The sequence below is a fragment of the Agelaius phoeniceus genome, chromosome 5 (genome assembly GCF_051311805.1).
Source record: "Agelaius phoeniceus isolate bAgePho1 chromosome 5, bAgePho1.hap1, whole genome shotgun sequence".
In the NCBI taxonomy this organism is placed as follows: Eukaryota; Metazoa; Chordata; class Aves; order Passeriformes; family Icteridae; genus Agelaius; species Agelaius phoeniceus.
In genome coordinates this window covers 6,039,474-6,065,436 of record NC_135269.1, presented here as the reverse complement: position 1 = coordinate 6,065,436, position 25,963 = coordinate 6,039,474, and the positions used below count along the sequence as shown (strand labels likewise).

At 41.9% G+C, this 25,963-nt stretch overlaps 1 protein-coding gene across 14 annotated transcripts in view; it reads left to right on the top strand.

Moving 5' to 3' along the window:
• Positions 1-1,026: 1,026 nt before the first annotated feature.
• The window catches only part of WNK1 (WNK lysine deficient protein kinase 1), a 98,847-nt gene continuing 73,910 nt past the window's right edge, over positions 1,027-25,963 (top strand). For 9 of the 14 annotated variants that reach the window (XM_077178217.1, XM_077178216.1, XM_077178211.1 and 6 more), the window contains exon 1: positions 1,028-2,715. In XM_077178217.1, coding sequence (XP_077034332.1) covers positions 1,939-2,715 — 777 coding nt within the window. In that variant the 5' untranslated portion in view covers positions 1,028-1,938. Of the gene's footprint in view, positions 2,716-25,963 lie in introns of all 14 variants that reach the window. The other 5 variants (XM_077178215.1, XM_077178213.1, XM_054632469.2 and 2 more) reach the window with 3 other exon arrangements.

The window sequence follows — 25,963 nt, the reverse complement described above, 5'->3', positions numbered from 1 at the left end:
GACAGAATCCTGTGTTTGAATGGAATTTATGCATCATGTATGAGGTGTATGAATATGCAACAGGCTATTGCTTTTAAGGGTTAATCCTCTGTTAACGTGTGTCTTTTTTCGGGCTTATTTTGCCCAGGAAGAGCTACCCGGACTATCCATAACTCTTTGTTTTTATTGTCTCCTATTGTCCTAAATCCTAATTGTCCGAATTTTTATTACTCTAATTATATTACTAATTTTATAACTTTTAAAATTTTAAAAACAAGTGATTGGCGTTTTTCACATGACCTTATTGCTGTCTTCAGCTTCACAGGGGGAAGTGGAGCGGCAGGCACTGATCTCCTCTATCTGGTGCCCTGTGACGTGACCTGAGGGAATGGCCTGAAGTTGGTGGAGTTTAGGTTGGATATGATAAAAAGGTTTTTCCCCAGAGAGTGGTTGGGCACTGAACAGTTCCCCAGGGCAGTGGGCACAGCACAGCCTGCCAGAGCCCAAGGAGAATTTGGACAATGGTCTCAGGGACGTCGTGTGACACTTGGGGTGTCCTGTGCAGGGCCAGCAGTCGGACTCTGTGGTACTTGTGGGTCCCTTCCAGCTCGGGATATTCTCTGAGATATGTTTATCTACCTATAGACAACATCTAAATAAATACATACATCCGAAATATTTAACGTGTGGGTGTAACACAAGGCTTGAAGAAAAGAGTAGCGCAAGCAGACCCGGTGCCTTTTGACCTGCCGGGCGTGTGGAGAAAGGGGCGGCCACGCAGGATGAGCTTCCCCGCAGCACATCGGACCCCTGGCTCTCGGCGCACACCGGGATCCTCCTTCGTCGTTCCCTTCCTTTCCCTTTCCTCCTCCCTTCCTCGCTCCTTCCCTTCCTCCCATCCCAGGAGAATCCGCTGGCGGCTCCTCCGGTGCGGATCGGCCGCTGGAAACTACAGCTCCCATAGTGCCCCGCGCGCGGCGGGCGCGGCCACCTCCCCCGGCGATGGGGGGAGGGGACGATGCGCGGCCCGGGCTCGGGCGGGGCGTGGCCGAGCGGCGCGGCCCCTCCTCCCCCGCGGACCGTGTGTCGGTTCGGGCTCCCGCCGTCGCCATTTAGCGCCGAGGCGTCGCCGGGCGGCCGCGGCGGCTGCGCTCGGTCCTGCCCGCCGGGCGCCACCCGGACTCGGCTCGGCGGCGGCCCCGGGGAGCGGCAGCCCCGGGCAGCGGCGGCTGTGGGCCGCGGGCAGCAGGAGCAGTAGCAGGAGAAGAAGAAGAAGAAGAAGAGGAGGGAGGAGGAGGAGGGTTTCCGGCTCCGCGCGAGGCGGCCGCGGCTGTTGGAGAGAGCGCGGCCCGGCCGCGCGGGCGGTGGCTGCGCCTGCCGGGCGGTGGAGAGGCCGCGGCCGCCATGGGCGCCCCGGTGAGGCGGGGCTGAGCCCCCCGGACCCCTTTCCCTGCCCTGGGCCTGCCTGGGCCTCTGCTGCTCGGAAGCGAGTGACTGAGCGCGGCGGCTTTCTTGGCGTGCGGGCCTGCGCCCCGCTGCCTCCTCGCGTCCCGGCCCCTTTCCCTCCCCTTCCCGCAGCCGGGCCGGCCCCGCGCTCTCTCCATCGCCGGGAGTAACTGCGGCCGGCGCGGTACCGGCGTCTCCCCGCTCGGGGGCCTCCCCGGTGCTCGGGCTTTCCTTTCTCCCGCCGTCCCCCGCTCCAAGCCGGCGCCCCGTGTCTGCTCTCGGTGCTCCATGTCGGCCCCGCTGCCCGGCTCCCCGCTGCAGGATGGATGCATACGCTGACCGGAGATCCACCCCGCCGGCCCAGCCTCCCAGCTCCGCCGAGAGGAGCCCTTGGGACCCTCCTCTGTTGCAGCTGCAACGGCAGCCGCGGCCGGGCGCGCTCCCCGCTCAGTGACCGGCCCTTCCCTCACCTCCCTCCGCCGCCTCGCCACAGCCGCGCTCCCCCGGGGCACCATGTCGGGGGACGCCGCCGGCAGCAGCGGCCCCCCGAGCCCGCGCTTCCTGGTGCCGCCGCCGCCGCCGCCCAAGAACGGTTCCAGCTCGGACAGCTCCGTCGGAGACAAGCTGGGAGCCGCCGAGCACGGAGCCTCCGGCGCCGGCGGAGCGGGCGGCGGGCCGGGGAGCGGAGGCCGCAGTGAGGAGTACCGGCGCCGCCGCCACACCATGGACAAGGACAGCCGAGGGGCGGCAGCCACCGAGCACCGCTTCTTCCGCCGGAGCGTGATCTGCGACTCCAACGCCACGGCCTTGGAGCTGCCCAGCTTGCAGCCCGCAGCGCCCTCGGCCCCCGTGTCGGGAGGCAGCGCGGCTCCCTCGGTGTTCCCCGCCTCGGCTGCCGGCCGGACCCCTTACGCCCCTGTCACCGTCGCCGAGGCCGATTCGCGGCCGCCGCCGCCCGCCCCGCTCCCCCTGGAAGGACAGGCTGCTGAGGAGCCCCCGGCCGCCAAGGATGCCGCCCCGCTGCTGCCCAAGGAGGAGGAGGAGGGGGATGAGGCAACTGCGCTACCCCCTAGCAGTGTCGCTGGCAGCCTGTCAGCTGCCAGCCGGGAATTCGAGGAGCGGAGAGCACAGCAGGAAGACATCGAAGAGCTTGAGACCAAGGCAGTGGGCATCTCCCCGGATGGCCGCTTCCTGAAGTTTGACATCGAGATTGGAAGAGGCTCTTTCAAAACTGTGTATAAAGGACTGGATACTGAAACCACTGTGGAAGTTGCCTGGTGCGAGCTACAGGTAAAATAAATAAATAAAAAAAATGGGAATTAGCACGGCACAGTCACTCTCCCAGGTGCTAGTCATTGTGCTTGAAGGGGATAAAACCCATCAGCTCCAGGTCTGCTTAATTCGAAAGGAGCTGCAAACCTTACCTGAGGCAGTCCTTTGGAAAAAAGGTGCATCCTTTCCATAGAGGCAGTTTGCCTTTTAATTATTTTAAATACTGTGCTCTCTGAAGAGTCTTTCAGCTTTATCATCACAAAACGTGCTGCAGTTCTGTTTTGTATAGTGTCTTGCATTTTATACCTCCAAAAGGTAGCTTGGAGGATTGTAAAATCACTTGTGTGCAGCTTCAGGGAGGCTGAGGGAGGATCCGTAAGTGAATGTTGACTTGAGCTATCCTAAACGTTTCAGAATTTGTTAAGGTGTTTTCCTTAAGAAAAAATGTGAAAACATTAATTTCACAGCCATTTCATAGGTAGTGGCAGTGGATTCTTGAGGGATAGATAACTCCAGAATATACACAAGTCATGCAGTGTATTGCACCATTTAGTTCTGCAAAGCTGTGTTTTTCATTCTAACTTGCAGGGTTTGTATTTGTTGACAGGGGCAGGGAAAGAAATTATCTTTCCAAAGCTTTAGAAAGCACGCTAAAGTTTAGCCTTTCTGGATGGCTGTTGGGTTAAACTGGACTAAGACACTGCTCTTTTATCAAGTTTCTAGACTGAGCAGAGCCCGAGTTCTGTAGGAGCCCAGTCTGAGGATGGCAAGAGCACCCTTAGTTCCCTGCGAGTCACAGCTTGTGTGACAGACACAGGTTGCTGTGCAACAACCTGGAAAGAAGTGGGAAGAGCTTGGAGTACCAGGAACCAATACCTGGTGTGCTGGTTTGTTTTCCAAGCCTCAGAGTAAAGTGAAAAGGTTTAGTGTTTGTTTTTTGGTATTGGGTTTTGGTGCAATTCATAGAAGGGCTCATGTAGTACGTCTTTATTGTTGTTTGTGTTCCCATCCAATTTAGGGCAGACAAAAGAGCATTGGATGAGAGTCCCAAAACTCTTTGTAGGGTTTTTAAGCAGTCAGTGGCTCACAAACGATGGGTTGCAGTAACTGCACCAGAACTTTCTCAAAAGCACTTGTATATCTGTTCAAGTCAAGCTGAGGGAATTTATTAAAAGATTTCTTAATTTGAATTCATATTTGCTTTTGGATGGTTGCTCAAGCATTCTACCAGTATCTTGGTTCATTATGTTATTGCCATTATTCTGTGCTTACTAACTGTGGAGGAAAGCTTCCAGTTTTCTTTGTGAGCCTTCAGCATGACCTGCTCCTCCAAGCTAGCTGCATACTTGCTGTGGTGGTCTGTTTCAGCATTGATTTTTAAATTAAAAGTAAAATGATCAATTGTTGGGCTCTGCTGAAGCTTTACTTGTCCACTTGGAGCTGTGAGGAGATTAATAACCCATCAAAATTGTATAGCTTTTATTTGGAAGTTTAATCTTTTCAATTTTTGAGTTCTGTGGCTTTAATCTCTGGAGACTGTTTTAATCTTCACACTTACTGATCAGAAACTAACATCAGCTTGGTATCAGTTGCCTTTCACTAATGTTGCCTCTTGAAGTGTCTTCATCATCATCATCAGTATCATATGGACAAACTGTCTGAAGAAGCACCACCTTTGAAGGAATTTATTGAAGAAGCTCATTTTTAAAGGGCACATGAATTTCATGGATAGTATTGAGATGGACAAATTGCAAAAAGCATGAATGAAAATATTTGCAAGGGGGAAATAGTTGATGTATTGCTCAGAGGGGAAGTGCATTGCAGGAGTGCCTTGTGGGTTAAGTTAAGCCAGATTCCAAAGGCTGTGTTTTTCCTCTCAGGAGTCACTACCAAGTGACAAGTTTAAAACAGGAATGTACATTTTATAGCTGTTAAAAGTATTTGCTGAAGGAGGTAGACTCTACAGCTTGTAGAATATTTCAAGATTAAATCCCATTTTATTGTTTGTGACTAGAAAGAAAAGGAGGAACTTGGTATTTATTAGGATGGTGGGTATATCCTCTTATATAGGACAATGTGGTTGTTGATGGGTTCATACTTGTTATGCATGATTTGTATCAAAATGAAATCTGCATTCACAAAGATGGACTGAAACTTAGATGTTGCTGGTTTTCCAGGATGCCATGATTTGAGAATTGGTGAACCTTCAAAGCATAATTATTTTATTAGGGAAATGTGAATGATTTTTTTCCATGCTGTGTTACAGTAACCATAACTAACTGATGGTTTTACTTTTAATTATCTTGAAATAATGTTCCTCAGCAATAGCAGTTTTTCTCAGGCATCTGAGGTGTCCCACCTCCCCAGAGTCTTCTAAACAGCACTACTGAAGATTTTGGCAGAATGAGTTTTTAATTCTGAATAATACAACTATTCTTAATTTTTTGTATGTGCTCTGTAGTAATGAAGATCAAAACCTGAGACTATGACTATGCTTCCTCTCAAAGGAAGTTTAGATGCTGTTTATGAAATGCAGCTTGTGTTTCCAAGTTAGTGAAACTGTGGAGGATATTGCTCATGTCCTCAAGGCTCTTGAATTGCCTTGTAATTGAATTGCCCCTTCTGCTTGATAAATTGAACTGTGGAGGAAGTAGAAGGGGGAAGAGCTGAAATTCACTGGGTGACCTACTGGTGATCTTAGTATCTCCAGGAAGCCAAGGTCCTGGCTCTTCATTTCTTCTGGATCTGTGAGTCAATTTTGTTGAATCTAACAAAAACTTAACACAGGTGTGACTGATGGACTGTCCTGGTTTATTTTGTGACCCGTCCCTATGAAGCAAATTGTTACTGAACCTACTTTAAAATATTGTGTGCAGGTGTTCAAAAGTGAAATACTTGCTGTGCTGTGAATGTAGTGGAGCTGTGAAGAGCTCAGCAGCTCCTGCTTCTGCCAGTGCTCAGCTTCAGTTGCTGCAAGGCAATTGTTAGGGTAGTGTTGGCCTTCAGATACTTTTATTCCCCTTGTATGTATTCATCTCAGCTCTAGTTATTCTGAGTCAAGTGTGCCTCCTACTGTTGTCATTAGCACATCTCCTAAATTGACTAAAATAGTAGTTAGGGTTACTAATTAAAGGGTTTTTAAGTAGGTAGACATTGACTAAAGTGATCTTTGTAAATGATGTTTGAGCAGTGAGTTTGTCTCCTCTGTACAGCTCAGGTAATGTTGTGGCTAAAATGTGATGCCTTCCCCTGATGCTTTAATTTTGCAAAGTAATACTCATATGCCAGAAGTAGCAAGTCACATTGCTGTCTGCAAAAGCCAAAAATCTTAGTGCTGTTGTGTCATCCCTCTGAGTCCTGTGTGAGTGGTTTTAAATCAAGACTGTAATTTAACTGCTGATTTACAGAACAGTACAGGTTAGTGCACTCACTTGCTGGACTGCAAAATCTCCCTAGAATTATTGCTCTGGGTTATTCAAATTAGTAACTTTTCACATTGGGGTGTGTTTGATGATGTGGAGGTAACTTGGGCTCTTTTGAACTGTGTATTTGTGAGGCATTTGAGGACTTACCTTTCATTTGGGCAGGCATTCTCAATGAACTGTTCTTGTGGAGGTGTTTGCATGCTTGGCAATGGCTCCTGGTAAACGGTGAGCACTGCAGAACAGCACTGTGCGTCTGCTGGGAGCTGCACTGCTCCTGTCCCTTGTGTTCCCTGAGAGGAACACAGTTCATGAGTGCCCCTTCCTGCACTGGATATGTTGCTTGGCCATTCTTGCTCTGGATTCAGTGCCAGGTCAGGTTATTCTGCTTAACACGTGAGCTGCTGAAGGATTAGGAAGGAACTGGAGGGCTCTCTCTAACCAACAGTCTCCAGGGGTAAGAAATGAGTTGGACAGGTGATAATGGTGCACAGAGTTTGTTGTACTCATTACTGCTTTGAGGGAAAGCTGACTGTGAATGTATTACATCTGAGTAATAAATTGGTGTAGGTTACCTGTGTGCACTTCTCTAGCAGATGTCTAACTACAAACCAAGTGTAGTGTACAGACACTCCAGCTTGCAAATGGATTTTTCTTACATAGGAAATAGCAATGAAAAACTAGCTGGGACAAGCATAATGCCAGAACTGGATGTGAACCATGAGATTCTCTAGTGCACTCTGGTAAAAATGATAATTCAAGTGACACTTTGTAGCAGGAAACAGCGAGGTACTAAATAATATTTCCATCTGTCAGAGTTTTTCTGAGTCTAACAATGTTAACTTAAAACTCACAGTGCAGGAAGTAGATTGGATGTGATGTGTAGCTTCATTTTTACTGATGCTTCAGATTTACTGATGCCTATCTTTATCTTGTAGTCTTAAAGCTATATTTAATGGTGATTTTTAGGTCAGCAGACAGCGATGGAATGCAGTTTCTGTACTCTGGAGTACAGACTCCACTGCAGACTTACCATGACAAATATCAGCTTGTTGAAGTCAATGTATAATTCTTAAAATTTTCTATTCTTTCTGGACTGGCAGAACTGAGAATGTTTCAGAAGTTGAACATTTGAGTCTGACAACCAAAAAAGGTCTTGTATCACATAACTGTGGCATCCTGTAGTTTTTTGGTTTTTTTTTTTTTTCCTTTTTAAAAAGCTGGTTGCATATTGCTCACTAGGAGTCCTGACTGCAAAGATGCTGGCTCTGATGCACAATCATGTAGTTACATTAAAGCAGAATGGAAAACCAGATCTAGACCTTTCTGCAGTGAGAGGAAGCTGAGAAGTGTGGAGCTGGAATTCATCTGTCAAGCACTGTTGGAAAGCAATTACATTCTGTTAGTTCTGGAGAAATAGTCAATATCCCTAAACAAATACTCATTCTTTGAAAGCTCTGACTGTGATTTAATTCTGATTATTTAAAAAGACATTTTCTGCAACTTTTACTGGAAGACCAAGTCTAATGCAGTATGCTGGCTCCTGTGCCTACCCTGTACCTCACATCAGTGTTGATAACTCTGTTCACAAATGAGTAAAGCATTATGTGGCTGCAGCAGCAGTGTGCCTCCTGTTTGGGACTGCTTCTGGGCCAGCTGTGTCATTGTCACAAATGTAGATTAATCAAGGTATGTGACAATCTGTCAACATCATGCTGTCCTTATCTCTGCTGTTTTCAGCTTTACAAATTGTGAAATGCTGTAAGTATACAGTGGGCTTATGGCACTTTCAGGATGCTGGATTTACATGTGTGCATATGCAGGGAACTTGAAATTTTGTGCAGCAAAGTCTAAATTTTTGCTGGTTTTCTGTGTCATATGGCAGAACAAATTACTGGTACTTACTGTCTTCAAATCTCTGATGTGAAATCTCCTTTAGCTAAAGATGACAACCCAGCCATATTCTTGAGTGTTTGTGCTGTAATTGATACAATTGACAGCTTGATAAATGACATGGGAAAGGGGCCAGACTAATTACCTGCAGAAGTATAAACAGTGGTCAGGCTCCCTCAGACTTGACAAAGGTGACCCTGAAAGAGAGAAGGCAGCTTTTGAAGTACATTCTGGAGCTGCAGCTGTTAGGAGACCTCTGCTTAAGAAAATAATCTTACCTCAAAGGGATATCGCTTTTGGAGATGGCTGTGGGTCAATTTGTAACTGTCTGCTTGTGAGGCAATGAATATAATCGGATAAGTACATTCTGAAAATGCAGCATTTCTTATGGAAATAAACAGGCTTGTATTTGTCAGTTTGTGTGGGTTTGAGAGGTGCAGAATTAAATCTTTTAAATGAGATTTGTTTTGGGCTGTTGTGGTTTAAAACACTTAGCTTCATAACAAAACTTTTGAGGGCTGAGGAAAAGTACCAGGTCTATAATCTTTCTTTGTAAGGGAAAAAAACCCCACCTGATAAAAGGTCCCTGGAGATATCCTGTATAGAGTCCTTTGAGAGCAGAGTAATAAATAAAACAAGCAGTAATAGATCTGTGGTAGTCTCCATGGATGCAGTGCACAGTACAGTGCAGTTTTCAATACCTTTTGGTTAGCAACATCCCTCTAGGCCACATGTTCTTTTTCTTATTTTGTCTGGTTTTGTTTCATGCAGCAGCTTGTTAAACATCACAGCTCTGACTGACACCCAGGTTCTCCATGCTGCATGTGACAAAGCTGGTGCTAAGCAGTGGCAATCTTGATGCTTCCTGTCATGCATTTCCTGTAAAGATTACCAACCTTTTTTTGAGACTACAAATAGGTTCTTTCAAATTGTGGTTGAGTTGAAATTCAAGTGGAGTGGTTTTCTGTTTAGCTTGTCAGTGTACATAATGGATGTAACATTTAAGTTAAAAGAAAGATAATAAATATCATGTAAATTTGCAGTGCTCCTGCAGCTGGGCATGGAACTTTGTCTTGACTTAGTATGTGCTTGTGGATTTTGTTGGTGGTGGTGTTAATTTTTAATAGCAGATGGTAGGAAGTTACTGGTTTTGACTCTTGAAACTTCAGATAATGATACTGTGGTTCTAACTAGGTCATGATGTGTGTACACCACACTTGGAAAAACGCTCTTCCAGGACACTTGGAACAGTTTCTATTCTAAATAGCAGGATTTGTCATGCTGAAAATTGATTTCTTGGAGTAGTTAAAGGCTTTTATCTAATATGAACCATCTGCATATCTTTTAAAATCTGTTATTTAAATTCTTGTCCAAATGAACAAGACTCAGTTTTTATGGCTTCATAAGTATTTTTATGGAAGCTGCTTCCATTCCCTAGGACTGTCTTGTAGGTCATTTTGAGAATCATTTAGGGTGTGTGTTGGACCTTAAACAGTGTTAGAATGTTTTTGGTCAAGATACTGTGGCTGTCCTTTCTACTCTATTTCCAGTTTCCTCAGTAGATTTACAAATTGTCATACCAACTCTTCTCAATGTGTGGTTTTAGTTCCCCTCATTCCCTTTGGGAGAGCTGGGGGAAATAGAGGGGTGATGAGGATTGAATCTGTACCTCAGGTGAGGTCATGTGAAGGAGCTTCCTCATGTCTTGTCTTGTGGGCACAGCCTACAGCATACCCCTTAACTCCATGCTGCTGAGGATAAACTTTGTGGTAATCATGTTTTGTGCTATGCTGTCCTCCTAACCCAAAAGGAGATCTGTGCAGCAAGTTCATCACAGGTGTTGGCAAATCTTTATAGAAAGAAAGTTAGAATAAAGTAATGGGTGGAATGCAGTGACCAAAATTCAGATTCAGTTCTTAGACATACTTCTGAATTTTATCCCACTTGTCATTTTCACCTGGTGATGGGAGGTATATTGCACATATCCAGATTATTCTGAAGTGCTTCAAGATTTGCTTGGGGAATTCCAAGCAGCACTAGGTTCCTTTGCCTGGCTCAGGAATAATTTAACATGTTCTCAGGTGATTTTTTGGCAAAGGAAATGGTAGTCTGATAAAAATTGGACTGGTAGTGTTATGTTGTTATATCATAGCCTTCCAGATGCTATGTGAGTATTAATATGTATCTAAAGCAGTAAGCAGTTTTTACAAGGGTAGCTCATTCTGAATCACACAGAGGCAAACTGCTGTGTTTGAATTTGTCATGTTACATCTAAGCACAATCTTTGGGAATGCTGCCTATACACTTAGACTCTAGAAATCCTTTAGAAAGGATGTGGTATGCTTGATGGCCTATGGTAACTAAAATATCTATGAGCTTTCCAAGTGATGTGTCAATGACACCAGAATAAATGTGTTTAAATGTAGGTGATGCCATTTTTTGTTCCATGATCTGTGTGCCCCAGAGCATGGTTCTGAAGTCACCTGGTTCATCTATTGGGAATCTAGGGGCAGCAGTTTTCTGGAGTCTCTGTTCTCAGGACAGGATCACTGTGGTGCATTTCAAGTCTAAGTTTGCAAGTAGCTAGCAGGACTCTTCAGATGGTACCAGTAAGATTAAAGCAAAGAGGAAGCTTTGGATATTCCAGTAGCATCCACATCACAAGTTGTGTTTGGAGCCATGGTCCAGAGTGGTTCTGGTCCTGTTGCCTTTGTTAGACAAGCAGTCACTGATAGAACCTTTCAGTAGGTCCCTGTTGAGCTGCTCTCCTCCTGCTTTAGGAAGACAGCAGACAGTGTGGGACATGATCTTTGTCAGACCTCTTACATGATGTAGGAGTTAGATTGTTTCGATTTAGCTGTTCTGGATCATCCCTTTCATCTGCATGTTTCAGCCATTTCTAGTTTCATTGCCTGAGAAATTGAAGATAGTGGGTTCTGATAGCAGGTTTGGGGCTGGTGGCAGAAAGCAGAAAGGTCAAGATGGAAAAACCCAATTGTGCAATTTTGAGTTGAATGGCACTGTTTGGTAGAATGTGAAAATCATAGGAATGGCAGTCTCTTTGTATGTAGCTGGGGAAAATCTGAAACAGCTTTGCTGAGGTAAGTGAAAGATAGTACAAAGCTGATGCCAACAGCCATGTGCATTTTGTCTGGTTTTGGCCAGTTAATGTAGCCTTGTGATAGTTTAAAATACCCAGTTGATAGGGTTACCCTGCTTTCCTGGGACATTTTCTTCTCTTAGGAGGGCCTGTGACTTGCTTCTCCTGTGCTGATTGATGGTGGCAAGTTTGTGACCCCAGTCTGAGTGGATTTTGACTGCTTCTGTCCTTGGATAGACTGATGACACACAGACAATAACCCCCAAATATTACTATTAAAAGCTTCAGCAATCCAGGCTGATTATCTTAAGGATCTGAAATCTATGTGAGCTTATGTAATATGCATCTGTTAATGGCAATTTCTGAACCGTTAACAGGTTTTGCTTAAATGTTGCAAAATGTTACCATGTCTGTTTTCAAATCTGCCTCTTTTTAAATGAGACTTCTATTCTAACAAATATTTTCCAACATAGAACTATTTTTGGTTTGTCTTGATCTTTATTCAGCTGCTTATGGTATGCTTTCATTTGGGAAATGTAGGTTATCTATGTAAAAATGCAAGATGTTCAATTAATGTGCTTTGTTATAGCTAATTTGAACTCGGTCTACGAGTTCTCCTTAAATTAAAAATGTCATTATGAGGCTAAACTTGACGTAGACAGTTTTTGAAGCAGTCCAGTCAGATAAATATCCTACTGTAAGAAATACTGTCTGAGAAGTGATTGATTTTTTATTTTTTTTTTTTTTTAATATTGCCCCCTCTAGATGTAGACAAGTAGAGATTGACAGTATGTAGAATGGCTTTTGAGGGCAGGCTTTTTATTTGCATTTATCATGATTTGGGGCTTAGTCTGTCGTTTGGTTTGCCAGGAAGAGTATGCTGAAAAGGGAGAAACAACAGAAGTATCTGATACAAAAATAAGACTTGAAGTTGAGTTTTAGAATGATTTTTTTTCTTCCTGTGGCTTTCTCCACTTCCTTTATGTGCAGCTTGAGCTTCTTTCTGCAGACTCAAAAGCAGAAATGAATTTTAGGTTGTGGCAGGAGGGGTGGTGGTGAATTACACAGGGTGTTTGAATTTGAAATGTTTTGCCTCTTGATGGCAACTGTGAGCCAGTTAAGGTGATGGTATGATTTCTTCTGCTGATCTTTTTATACAAGCCTGAACATATCTCAGAGGTTCAGTATTTACCCTCAGGAATAAAAGAGAAAAAAATAAGTGAAGAGCCTTAAGGTTGCTGCTGAAGACTTAAATGCTGTAGCACCCCAGTGTATTGTGTGTGTTCTATACTTGAAAATTGGTCACAAATTGTCTTTCTTACTCAGGTTTCCTTCCAGCATTTCAGTGCAACTGAACATGACTAACTGTGTATGATAACACTTCAGATGGGAAAAATAAACAGTTGCCTTGATTTTTATCTTGGGATTATGGTTCAAAGAAAGTGGTGTTCTTCCTCCCATCCAGTATGGAATCTTATTTCTGAAAGTTGGGCCAATCACAGAAAACCTAGCAGAACTGAAGTTTGATTTATTTGTATTGGAGAGTCTGAAATCTGTTTTTATTGTTACTTTAGTGTTTTGGTTTGTTTTTTTTTTTTTTTCCAACAAACTTTAGGAATTAAATAGCATTTACAAGACAAAGGTAAGGAACAGCAAAAAACCTTGTTTCTTAGGATGTACATGACATTTCAAAGTTTTAGGACCAGGCAAGTTTAAAACTATGAATTGATTCTGAGAGTTCCTATTGCTATGAATGGCTAGTTCATGAAAGTATTATTTTAATACTTGTACTGAAGCTTGTGGATTTCTTGCCTGCTTTTTGCCAAAATGCTTCCTTTTATAGTAATCTTATTGAGTAAGCTACCTACTGTGGATATACATCAGTTGGTGTTTTCTTTACAGATTAAATATTTGTGTAACTTTCATGAACAGGTAAAGCCATTTTATGGGTGCATTCAGGCTGTGAGCTCCATAAGCCCAGCAGCCTTTAAAGCTGAGCATTTTGTTGCTATTTGTTGTGGGTTTTTTAGTATTTTGTAGCAGATTGTGAATGTGCACGTTTTGTCTTTGAAAAGCTTTGTGACCATAATTTAAGTGTTTGAAGGAATTTTTTTCTGAAACTGGAGAGACAGCTATCCCAAACCAGCATCTGTGGCCTAGTTGGTGGGTAGATGACTAACTGCTCTGGAAGGTCTTCTGGGTCAGTTTTCTGAGATACACAGTTGGGTTGGTCTGAAGTGTGGAATTGAACAAGCATGAGAAACTTTATAGTCTTACTCCTCCAAATATAGAGATTTTGTGAAAATTCCCAATGTGCCCAAGCTATAAATCGTTTCTGCTTGATAAACCTGTACCGTAAAAATCTGTTATTTGTTGGCCTCTGGGAGAAGGCATCCTTAGATTCTAAACCATATGAGTGATTGGGTTATGAGTTGGAAATGGGTGATAAACTGATTTACAATACAGGAAAACTAACACTAGTGTGAACAGTGATTATGTCAGATGGGAAGGAAAGAAATGGTTCAAATGGTTCAGTTTTGTGAAGAAAGCTAAGTAGCTTTAGATTAGGTTGGGCTGACCAAAGGAAGTAAGCCAGGATCAGCTGTGCTAAAGCAGTTGGCTGTACTTTCAACATCAGCAAAATAATTCCCCAAATTCTTTTGTGGAAGGCTCTGTTATTTACTATTACTGCAAATTGCTGGGTTTTGTTCTGAATTGTTCAGCTGAAGTTTTGCAGTGGTTTGACCTCTGTCAGAAACCAGTTATGGCTTCTAATGTGGCAGCTTATAAGATAATACCAAATTTCTGAAGTATGCTTGTGATGTGTGATTGTGCTGTTGTAGCATGTCCAAAACTGTGTATTGCTCAACTTCTGGTCTTGATAACTTTTTGCAACAAACCACATGGTTTGGGTAACTGTGAAATTTGAAGGAGTGCAGCTATTTTAAATAAAGAGCTGATAACTAGCAGGTAATGACGCAACTGATAAGTGGTAACTAAGTCGGTGTGGATGACTGCAGTTGCAAAGCAGCAGGCTGTGAATGTAGCCATGTTTTAAGTATAATTTGTCACTTAAGAGGGGTATGAAATCTGAGGAAGTTGGCATTGGAATTTCGAATGGAAAGAATGAGTTGGTTGATGATGTAGAGAGCTATTTTCCACTTTCCCTTTGACTTCTGTCCTTATCTCCTCTGGCAATAATATTCAGGGAAATGGTATCTTTTGTTTCTCTTGTTCCTGTGTGGGAATGGTAATTGTTCTTGCTTTTTACCTGTTCAGGAAATATCCTCATTTCTCCCCCCTCCAACAAAACAGTGTATCAGTCATTGCCAATGTGATCTTTTGCTTTATTTTCTAACCTTGGCCTTCCTGAATCCTCCTATGGTCCCAGTATAAGCCATCTGGCAAAACAAGGATTTTATTTTCTCCCCCTGCTCCCTCTTGCACTCTGGAATGAAGCAGATTTTGTTATCTGTGTTCAGCTACCCTATGTAAAAGAAGAATGAGCATGTTTAAAACCTGCATCTAAGCTTTGACTCCTGGAACTGCCTCATCCAAACTTAGATTTTCCAGCTGGTAAGTCAATCTTATCCATGGAAATGTGCTTACTGTTCTCTTGGGAATTTGCTTTATGCTCTTGCCTTCTCCCTTCCCCCTTCTCAAGCCAAATTTCTTTCCTGGAAGGGAAAAAAATCCATGGACTAGATTGAGCTTCAGCTGAATAGGGTGTCTCATTTCAGATATACTTTCTGCAGCTACTCAAATGAGCAAAACATAAGTGACAGCTGAGTTGTCTGTTTGTCATGGGTCAAGGGCAGTCCAGCTCAGCAGTTTCCCTTTCCTCTTCCCCAAGTTTTGTTTGGAAGCAGTAGTGATTTGCCATTTCATGTAGTCATCCTCTTGTCATAAAGACCAGATGGAAATACATCAGTTGTTTCATGTATAAATATTCAATCCAACAGCTGTGAGTTTATCAGGAGTCACTGGGATCACAAGTTGGTGACCAAATTGTTTGTTTAGAGGGCTGTGAGCATTACTCTAACTTGAAATAAACTTGTCCCATGAAAATGTTAGAAATAGCCCAAGGCTCAATTAAAGAAGAAAGAATGAAGGTGAACCATTTAAATGCTAAATCCTTTTTTTCAGGTGAAGTTACTTTTTCTAGAGTATTACTGATATCTTCCTAGGCTGATGAAAATGTTTCATGCAGTGATCCTGCATTCTACTGACACAGTTTCTAAAGTAGCTAAAGGATTGCTCTGAATTCTAAGTCTCCTTTCCTTCTGTAGTTTTACTAGGTAAGAACATTTATCCAGAATATCAGCCCCGGTCTTTTGGCCGGTTGATAATCCTCAGTCTGTGCTTCAATATGGATTTCTGGCAAAAAAAGCTGAGGTACCGGTGTGATTCTGGCTAGCAATGAATGGAGTGTAATGAAAGTTGTAATAAATCTACTTGACACAGATTATTAAGGGGGTTAACTTGATTTTGCAGGTTGCAGAGGGTTTTTTTTGTGCAAATAAGGCTATTTGTTCCAATAATATTGAGAAAGGGAGGGGTGGGGAAGTTTGCCAATGGCCATTGGCTATTTGGTTACAAAATGTCATGTGTTCCATGGGCTGCTAAGCATAATGTGAAACAAAGTGCCATAAAAAAAATGTTGAGTGCTAAGTCCATGGCTGAAAAAGCACTTTAATGGGAGAATAGGCATAGTCATTAACTTAAAATAGCTTCTCTACAGAAAACTATTGTAAAGGAAGATTGTACTTCTTGACTAATGAAGACTGCATAGGACTGAAACTGAATTAGAAAGGAAACAAAAATTTGCAGTAACTACAGACTGTTGAAAACCATACACAAACGGATAAATTGACCATGATTTAGTGAAACCACCTGTTTCTCAAACCTTGAGAGGAATTGTGCCTGTTGCTCTGAAAGCCTTCTTGTTCAGGGGGGTAGCTAAGACATTTTTCATGTCTATGCTTTTACACAACAGAACAATAAATGCAATTGACCACACTGCTAGTTCCTAGTCTCTGCAGGGCTTCAAGAAATAACCCCTTGAAACAACCCACCAAAATAAAAAAAACAAAAATAAAATGCTAAAACACCGTCTGGTTGAGTTGCTGCATAGATGTCACTTTTGCTTCCCAGTACATTGTGTTTCAGAAACGGTTTCCAGCTTGAATTCATTAATCCAGAAGCCCCTGCAGCCACTCTAAAACAAGTGATTGCAGCTCTACAGATTTGGGGAGTCTAGTGGGAATTAGGGGGGCTGAAGCTGTGCTGGAGTCTTTTAATGTGGATTTTGTGGCCTTTCAAGTGGAACACTCCTCTTGTGTTTGAATCCATACAATTGGCCTGGATTCCAGGAACAGAAAGCATGCACCTTGTAAAAAGTGTGGGCTTTTTCTTCGAAATCATGAGGGACTTCAGTTTTCCCTGTTCTCCGACTCTCTGTTAAATAACTTGTATGGGATAGTTCATATTCTGATAAATGGTGGTGTTTTTTCAGCTGTCTATTGGCATGTGATCTCTTGCTTTGGTGGCAGCAAGCTAGGAAGTCTTTTATCTGGGCCTCATGTGAGTGGTTATTTTGTAGTTTCGTGTCAGGTTTAGAGTTGGAGAATCTGGGAGTCATCAGTGTGTGCTCTCAAAAGCAGCAAGTACAGCAGTTGGCCTGGCTGTGTTCTGTGGGGTTTGAGCAGTCTGTCACACACACTGGGACAGCAAAATATCTTGAGCCTTGAATGATGACTTGTGTCAAGCAGAGATCAAGGGTCGCGGTGCTGTGCACTTTGGCACATCCTGGGACACATTCATCAAAGATAAGAGGGGTTGAGTGTCTTATTGGGGAAACAGAGCTGAATTAATTTCCCTTTTTATCAGTTTAGTTTCACTTTATGGTAGGCATCTGTGGCTGTTGCATTGTTAGGGTTTTAGTTCTTCCTGAATGGTGGTAGTACAGATTGCGTGTGTCCAGCCACATGCCCCACATCAGCCCAGAGTATCCAATGGGACCATGACTGGTGATGGTGTAACTTGGAGACTCCAAATAATCAAACTTTGGTGTTGGTGGTGGGGTTTTGTTTGGTTGGTTTTTTTTATCCTTTTCCTATTGAAAGCCTTGTAATGAGTTTTGTTTTCTTCTGTGATCCTAGCGATTCCTGCTATAGCATCTATGGGGAAAAAAAGTTTGATTGGATGAGGAATCTTGGTTTATCTGCTTTGTAACTCTGTTTCTAATTCAGTGTCTGACTAAGGATATTGTGTAAGTTAACTATAGGGAACTGTCTGATTATTCCATGACAAGTATGCCAGTTTCCCTGAAAAAAAGGGATGCAGAGTAAACTTAAGAAGGCTTCCCAGTAGAGATGCACTGCAGCCACTTTCCATAGTTATTACAGATTTGGGACAACATTAGGCTGTTATCCCTTATAGGTTGTGGACATGAAGTGTGGTTTTCTATGATTCTGAGGCTTGAGGAGATGATATGTGTTGTCAAGTTTCCCACCTTGCTGTTTCCTCATGTTCTCCTGAGCAGTGAACTTATCTTTCTGGATCACTTGTGGATCCAGTTTTGATGTTGCAGCTGTGGAGCTTTGGATAGAAAACACCTTCTGGAGGTCCTAAAGTGTACTTCAAATGCATAATGTGAAGTTCTGTGCTTTCGAGTGTTGGGCTTTAGAAAAGACAAACTAAGTGAGTCAATAGTTTGCTGTTTTCACTTAGAAAAGGATCTGCAAGTGAAGCAATATTTGCTGTTAGGTCTTTTCAGTAAAAGCATTAGAGGGATGTGCTCTCATTCTCAGTGACTGGAAGTCCAAGCATTGGATGCAGTGAGATGAAGCTGCCAAAAGGAAGTTTTCTGGGGACTTCCTTGGGTGAAGTGATACAAGGAGACACCTTGCTTACTTTTGCAGCCCCTCTGTGTGTTGCTGTCAGAAATCCTGCTACAACAATTTAATATTTGAATGCTCAGTCTGAGACTTTGTGATGGTGTCTAAAATGTTGGTTAAAATTATTGATAAGCTCCATATGACTGAATTTCTTTGCATTACCACCCATCAGTTGGCATGATGTGTCAGTTGGTACTCACTTGACTTCTTCTGAAAGTATGAAAATTACCATTTGTCTTTCATGTTCATTCTGCAGTTTAGCTCTGTAATGGTCTGTAACTTTACAAGCTGTCTTTGGGAGAAATGTGTTGGTAATGCTCTATATTTACACAGTGGTCATCTGCTTTTAAATTCTTTATTGGTACACATGGGACTTATGCATTAGGCAGCACCACTTCAGATTGAGTCCTGTCACAAGAGCCTGTTCTCAGTTGCCAGCTGGTGTGTGCCTTCACTACCTGGGCTGCAAATTTTCAGGGCAAGTGTCTGTCTTGAGCTTAATTGTTTAAGAAGCTTCAGCCAAGCTATTACAGGTGCTTCAGAGAAAAATGCTTGCTTTATTGCATCCACTGGCATTTTAGCTTTTTGTATTTGAGAGCTGTGAAGCAGGTATCCAAAAGCAGTGTTGAGACAGGTGTGTTGTCTCTATGTTGAGGAGGTACTTCCAAGTAGAGTTTTCAGATCAAAAAACTTTTGAAGAAGTGACATTTTCTAGATTAGATTTACTTTATTAAAAATAAACTGTCTTTTTTTACACTCTGAAGACTTGATCCATGTTCTAACCTGTGAATAATGTGTCACCATCTGTATGATGCTGTATGAAGCAGTTTGTTGAACTTACTCAATGTGTTGGCTTTGTTTCACAAATATATAATTACCTTTTGTACAGGATGTGGCAGTCAACCCCTCAGGATGGGAAATGCAGGGCACAAAGCTGTACAATGTAATTCAGTTTACTTCTTTGTGTTGCAACTGTTTAAGCTAGGACATTTTAATATCTCAGAAATGGCTTGCTTCATCATGTTGTAAGTTTCTCTGGAGAAATAGGAATTGAAGTTTTCAAGCAGAAAGTCTTTTGTGGAACAGCAGCTTCTTTATTTGTACAAGCAGCAGACTGTGCAGCTGTTAATCTCAGCAGTCAGATATGGAGAAGCAGCTTTGGTACCAATATGTTGTAATTTCTCTTAAGGAAGTATCTGTAAAAATACACTGCTCAAATTACTTTAGCTGTAGTCAATTCAGATCTTGAAAGATGAATTTTGTATTGATTTAAAAGCAAATGCCCTAATCAAAATGTCTGCTTTCCCATGAGCTGTGAGGGGAAAAATGGTATAGAGAGAATGGAATATATAACCTAGATTTTTACCAGATTTTGTAAAAATCCTTTTTTTATTCTTTTTTGTCTAATGTATTCTAAAATGTAGACGTTTCTTTATTTATAGTTTGTTCTTTTAAATACCTTTTGGATTTTTCACATCAAACTGGACTCTTGATGTTCAGGGTTTAAGTAAAACAGCTACCAGCAAACAGTGTTGTTACACAGATGGCTGAATTAGAGAATTGTTTGTGGTGGGTTATTATTTTTTTCCCTTTTTTATGCTAGAAGTCATGATTGTACAGAAGGAGAGGAGGATAAAGTCCAAAGAAATGTATATAAATGAAACAACTGCAAAAAATCTATTAATAATCTGAACATAGCTATAATGAGAGTAGTACTTGACTGCTTTTAGTTTTGTTTTAGTGTTTAGTGTCTAAAACATTGGATGGGAATTCCTTTTTAATTAGCTCAGAGCCTGGTCTGTGCTTTGTCTAATGTTGTTTGCCTTTCCTGGGAAGTGAAAACTTGAAATTGTGTTCTGGAAGGAAGGAGTGGCAGGAGGGCATAATAGGAAAAGGCAGTTATCCCCTGGGTTGCTTGAATATTGTTATCTTGAATTTTAAAAATTAAATCCTGGGTATAACTCTGATAATTTTGGTATGAAGCTACAATCTCTTCTGTGGTCTTAAGATTTCACTGAGTTCTTACAAAACCATTCCATTCCACTGCCTGTCATGGAAAAGCATCCTGTTTCCACAAGCCTGATGATTGCCAGTGGATCTCTTGTGAAATCCTTATTTAGGCACAAGCATACTGAAGTCGTTGAGATAAGAAGAGTTCATAGTGGCATGTATTTCAGTTTCCACCTCACATACTCACATGTGTGACTAATTCTGAAATGCAGTCATTTGCACTGAGTCAGCAGTTCAGGATGGTGAATGTGCTCAAGCTATCTCAGTTTGGGCTGTATTGAGCATTCATTTGCTCTGCAGACAGAGCCAAACCAAATGGCTGTGGGAAACTTCAGCAAAAGGTGCCTGGAGTATGGACCAGGTCTCTCTGAGTGTGTGTGCTTTGAAATAGGAAATTCCAAGATCTGTGTGATCCAGTGTGTGTTGGAGGCAGAGGAGAGATGAAAATAGCATCAAAACCCTGTCAGCCTCTGTAGCCAGAGTGCTCAGGGCAAGAGCAGGCAAGGGTGGGGGGGAACTGCAGTTCTTAGCAGTGCAGTCTGGCTTTTATTACTTGCAAAGTGAAATCACAAGGGGGAATGTCTGCTTCTGATGGACAGATATGTTGCAACTCATTCTGAAGATGCCTGTTCATAAATTTTTCAGCCTGCTAACAGCTTTGAAGATAGGACTGTAACTCTGAGACTGTGATTCATCTATCCAGCTCCTGCTTGTTGGTTTTGTCCTTCTTTCACAATTCTATTGAAGATGGTGCTGTTAATTATAAATTGAGTTTTAACACTTGCTGCTCTGTACTGCAGTATTATTTGCTGGCTACTGAAGCCTCTTTCCAGTAATTCTGAGGTGCTGCAACTACAGGTTCTTCCATTTGGGCCTCATTTTTACTAAACAATTGGCCAACAAGGATTAAAAAGTCCTTGTCTTCCCTCTGTTTCCTTTGAAATAATTCACTTTCAGGGGCCCAGACTAAGAAACAAGATATAAACAAAACCCCCTGTGGTAATAGCAAGAACATTATCTTAGAAATGTTCTTAAGTTTTGAAGATTTTAAAACTGCTTAATGACACTTGCACCTTTCAAGCCCCTATGAGAAGAGGTTTTAGAATTGAGCTCTCAAGAGATTTTCACACAGCTGTCCCTCCAAAGTACTGAGATCTGTGTTTGGATCACAGCTATTCTGTGGAAGAATCCTTTTATATTGGTAGGGTCTTCAGGAGGAAACAATTACAAAGCTACCTTATGGTCTTTAAAAGGAATTGGTGAGGTTTTCATCAATATCTCTAATAATAAGCATTCAAGCATTGGAATTTTTTTTGGAAAGTTTGATTTGGCACTAGGATTGGTTTTGAGTTAGTTGGAGAAAATGCTGGAGTAGTAACAGAACTGCAAAAGAATTATTTCTCAGGTGCTCCCAGTCTGCTGCTTATGTGGACTTGTCCTGCCTCTGTTCACATCCTGTTTGTTGGTAGTTGGACAGGAGGCTCTTATTCTGAAAATGAATATGGCTGCTCTGTGAGACATCTGTTCAGAGATCTGTGTCCTGTCTCTGCTGTGAAAAAGGGGGCTTGTGTGGCCTTTGTTATCTCCAGACTGGGGGCTGACTCTTTCTAGCAAGAGCAGGCCTGTGTACTTGTTAAAGTACTATTTAGTGGATTTCAGGCTAAAACCAGATCCAAGTGTCTATTATCTTTATGATACTGTCTTTAGCTTAATTAAAATGGTTTTACTGGGATGTTGTGTGGCAGGGCAAGGAATTTAAATTAAACAGAAGTACGGAATATCTTCAATCCACTTAGCCACTCTTATCCCCACAGAAATGTAGTTGTTGCCAGTGAAAGAAAGGATGCAGTACCAGAACAGTTCTTCTCACAAACTGCTTTCCTTTAATTCCAGCTTCCATAGCTTTTTGTGTGGGCATACTGGCTGAACACATTAAGTGTGTCTCAGACAGAGCCATTTCACTAAAAACATTTTCAGATACCTTTTTGGCTAAGGGAACTTGTTCAATGTTAAACATGATCACTAGTTGGTAGTTTTTGTATATGATGTACAGAATATTAGCTATTTCACTGTATGGATACATTGTTTGAATATTTTGACTGTTTTTTGGTGGTTTTTTGGATAAAGCACTTCAGTTCACAATTAAACTGAATTTTGAACTGCATGTAGAATTCTTCAGTAGGACAAAGTAGGAGGTAAATTGAAAAGAAGCCTGTTTACAGGTTGAGATGACCCATTTAAGGCAGGCCCCTTGAACCATGGCATGCACAGGCATTATAGTTTGTCTTCAAGAAATTCCTTCCAGTGTTCCTGTTCAAACAATTGAAATGAAGTGGCACCAGACCAAGGACAGACAGTATGTGACTAAAGCACAATGTAATGAGAAACAGACTTTTTGGATAAGCTGTAGCATTTTGAATAGCTGATTCATAGATAACGTGTTGAGTATCTGAGGCCTTGTAGGTCATGGTTGGTCTTCTGGCAGTGTGGGATATTCCCAGTAGTATTCTTTGGAAAAAATGCTTGGATTAATAGAGGATAGCCTTGCAAGTGGGAGTATTGTGTATGTAGTTCCCAAATTCAAAGGGAAAAGAAGTCTTCAACTTCATCTAGTTCATCTTAAACTTCATCTAGTGCTTTTTCCTAGCTGTGTGTTTTATTTCCCTTTTGGGATTATTCTCCTGGTACTTTGATCTCACCTGTTTGACAGCACTGAATTTTAGTTGCCAATGGCCTTTCTTGCTGGTCAATCCAACACTTCAAGGGTTTGTGTGGATTTGGGTTTTTCCCTTTCATCCTGTGTAAAAAGAGTACTTCTGCTCAAGTTGTGCATGTTATTACTTTGATTTAGAATACAGCAGAACCCTGGCTGTTTTTATGTATTGTATCCTGTATTTCATTAGATAATAGGAGCTGAGTAGTCCCTTCAACTGCATTTCAATTACACCTTGTGTTCTCTTATATTTTAATGTGTTTTAAAATCATTCAGGATTGAATTGCAAAGCCAGTTAAGCTTCTGGATGCAGAGTATGCTTCATCATGCCAGTTTGCTTAGTTGTTCATCCTACCACTGTTCACTGTTAAAAATTTGAGTGTTGTCTCTCTCCTGACTCAACTCTACCCAAATTCCTTGCTCTGTGAAAGATAATATGCATATTTTTAAATTTACATATTGGTAAATTAAAATATTAGTGGTTCATTTGGTACTGTCTGAAGTATCTGTGACTCTATGAGTAACTTTTTAGATGCAGATCATGTGTGGTGTTAGCCAAGAAAGATGTACAGAGTTTGCTGGTGGAACAAGTGTCTCTGATGTATATGGCATTATTGTGGAAGTCTATAGTAAACATGCAAGTGATGCAAGAAACTGATTTCATAAGTCAGCCTTTTGGGTAAGCATGGAAGAATTATTAATGCTTCCCTTTATGAGAACCCTGAGGTGAAGATGGGCATTCTGTAGATCACAGGAAACTTAACACCAGGTATGCTTAAAATTTTTTGAAAGTGCTTCCCCAGTGTGTTTTAGGACTTTGATGTTTGTGAAATGCTAGTGCTAATACTGGTATTTATGGGAAGTATTTCTGAGTTCTCATCTAGAACACAAATTTTGGTCACTCCTTAAAACTCATTGTTTCTGGATCTCTTTAGTCTTTCCCTACAGGAGATCCCTTTTTGATTTCTTCTGTTTTGCAAGAACATGCAGAACACCTGGCAATTATTTGTGTTTTTTCATGGATCCCTGAAGGATCTTTGAATGAGAGATCTGTCTCTGAATGAGAGATGTCTGGCATGGAGTTCTCTGGTGATTGTTGTAAGGATTTTCTCTTGGCTGCCAGTACTTGGCCTACACTTCATATGTCATCCTGTCATAACTGATAGTAATCCACAGTTTTGAAAATTAAATGAAGTACTTTTTTTGGATGTGTTTGCAGGAAAAGGAGGGAAGCTGGGAAGAGTAACTGTTGTAGGGTAACCAGGCTGCAAACACTGTGTGTATACCAGTGTTAAAGCCAATGTGTACTGTAGGCTGATGTGAGTTTGTTTTACAACTGGAGGAGTGTGGGGGCAGGGAAGGCTGATCTGATACTTTTCTCTAGGCTTTGCTGAGATTTTTGCAAGGGAGCTGCTCAGAGGCACAAGAACATTCCTAGTTCTTCTGAACCCTTAGGGTGCTCATTATTAGGGAATCCTTGCAGTCATCTTGAGACTTGTGTGTTTTCCAGCCAGCATATTGATGCAACTTTCCAGCATGCTGAAAAGTGGCTATAGCTACCTTTTCCTGTTTGCCATTAGCTTTGTGAAGAATATGAGATGAAGAATTGTAATATGTGTTTGATTTTTCTAAATTGAAGCAGTTCAAGGTTTACCCTAATGTTCTAGACATGCAGCTGCTCATAAAAGGACTCTGAGCCATGCAGAAATACATAAAACAAAAAACTACAATGGCATTTCTAATGCGTTGAATTAATAAATCTGTGAGGTCACCAGAATGAGCTGTGGAGAAGGCTTTTTTACTGAAGTATTGCCACCCCTAAGTGGAGAACTGGATTTTCATAGTAAAATAAAACTGAGGTGACTGGATGTACTTTACTTCTCACTGATAAAACCATCAGTTCAGTGCAAAATGTGAACTGACATGCACTTTGAAACTTCTAATGAGGCATCTGAGCCAAGTGACATGATGGTCCAGCTGGTTAATAGCTCATCAAGGATTCAGTTCAGCCAACACTTCAATTCTCTAATAAGCTGTATGTAATAAACATAAGCCTTGTTGAGAGCTGCTAGCAGAAAGCAAACTTATCCATTTATCTTCCATGGATCAAATAACAATTTAAAATTGAAAATAAACAGATGAGCTCTCTGTTCTTTTACTGATTATTTTTGTATAGCGTTTTGATTACTGTCCCTTAATGTTCAGCCTCTCAGGATGGATTAATTCAATAAATCTTTTAACCATTTTTTTTTTCCCCCCTCAAGACTTCTACGTAAGGAAACACAAATGCTGCCTAGAGCAACCCTAGAATAGAAATGACTGAAGCCTAAACAGTTGCTTGCCATTCTTAGTCCAGATTCTTGAGGACCTGGAACATTCCAGAAGAGGTCATGTCTAAGCTTTAGGTTTCATATCTACTGTTCAAATTTTTTTGCTTTCTGATTTTGTGGAGAGCAAAGGAAAATATGTAATTGATTTGGTAAAGTAAGAGTATGGTATTTAATGTACTCTGATTAGATGATGTGCAGCTCAGTCACTGTTTTCTTTGGAAGGGGTGTTTGGCTCAGGTTTGAGTTCAGCCAACTTGTTTTGCTTAAGGATGATGCTGCCGATGTGAGAGACTGGGGAGAGGAGCAGTACAGATGTGTTCAGTGTGTATATTCACACATAACACAGCTCTGGAAAGCAAGCATCCAAAAGAGACTTCATTTCTACAAATTATGAATGCTTCTTAAAATTTTAGGAGTAACCTAAAAATCTACACTGGCTGAATTTTTGGAAGCTGTGTGTTTGCACCTCTGTCTCTGGTGAGCACTGGCCATGACCCTTCCATCTAGTACTGCAAATGGTATCCAAGTGCAATATCCCAGCAGTGTGGTCACCTTTGGCATTGCTGAAAATAAAAATTCCCACACTGCTACTGTAACAAAAGATAAACTTTGTTCTTGGGAACTGTACTCTCAAGACTCTGGTGACCTTATATAAAGAAGAAACATTCTCATCTACTGTTAGTGTTTTTCTGCTCTTGTGGTTGTGATGGAGATTGTATTTGCAACGATGCCAGAACTTGGTGCAAGCAAGCAGAGACGTCGGTTCTGATACCTTTTCTCTTCCCAAGAGACTCATGCTGAGGATGTCTCTTCAAGCATAGGTTAAAAGTCCATGACATTACTGCCACCAGGTGTCTTAGATGCTGCTACTGCTACTGGTGGCAGAGGGGCTACTGCAA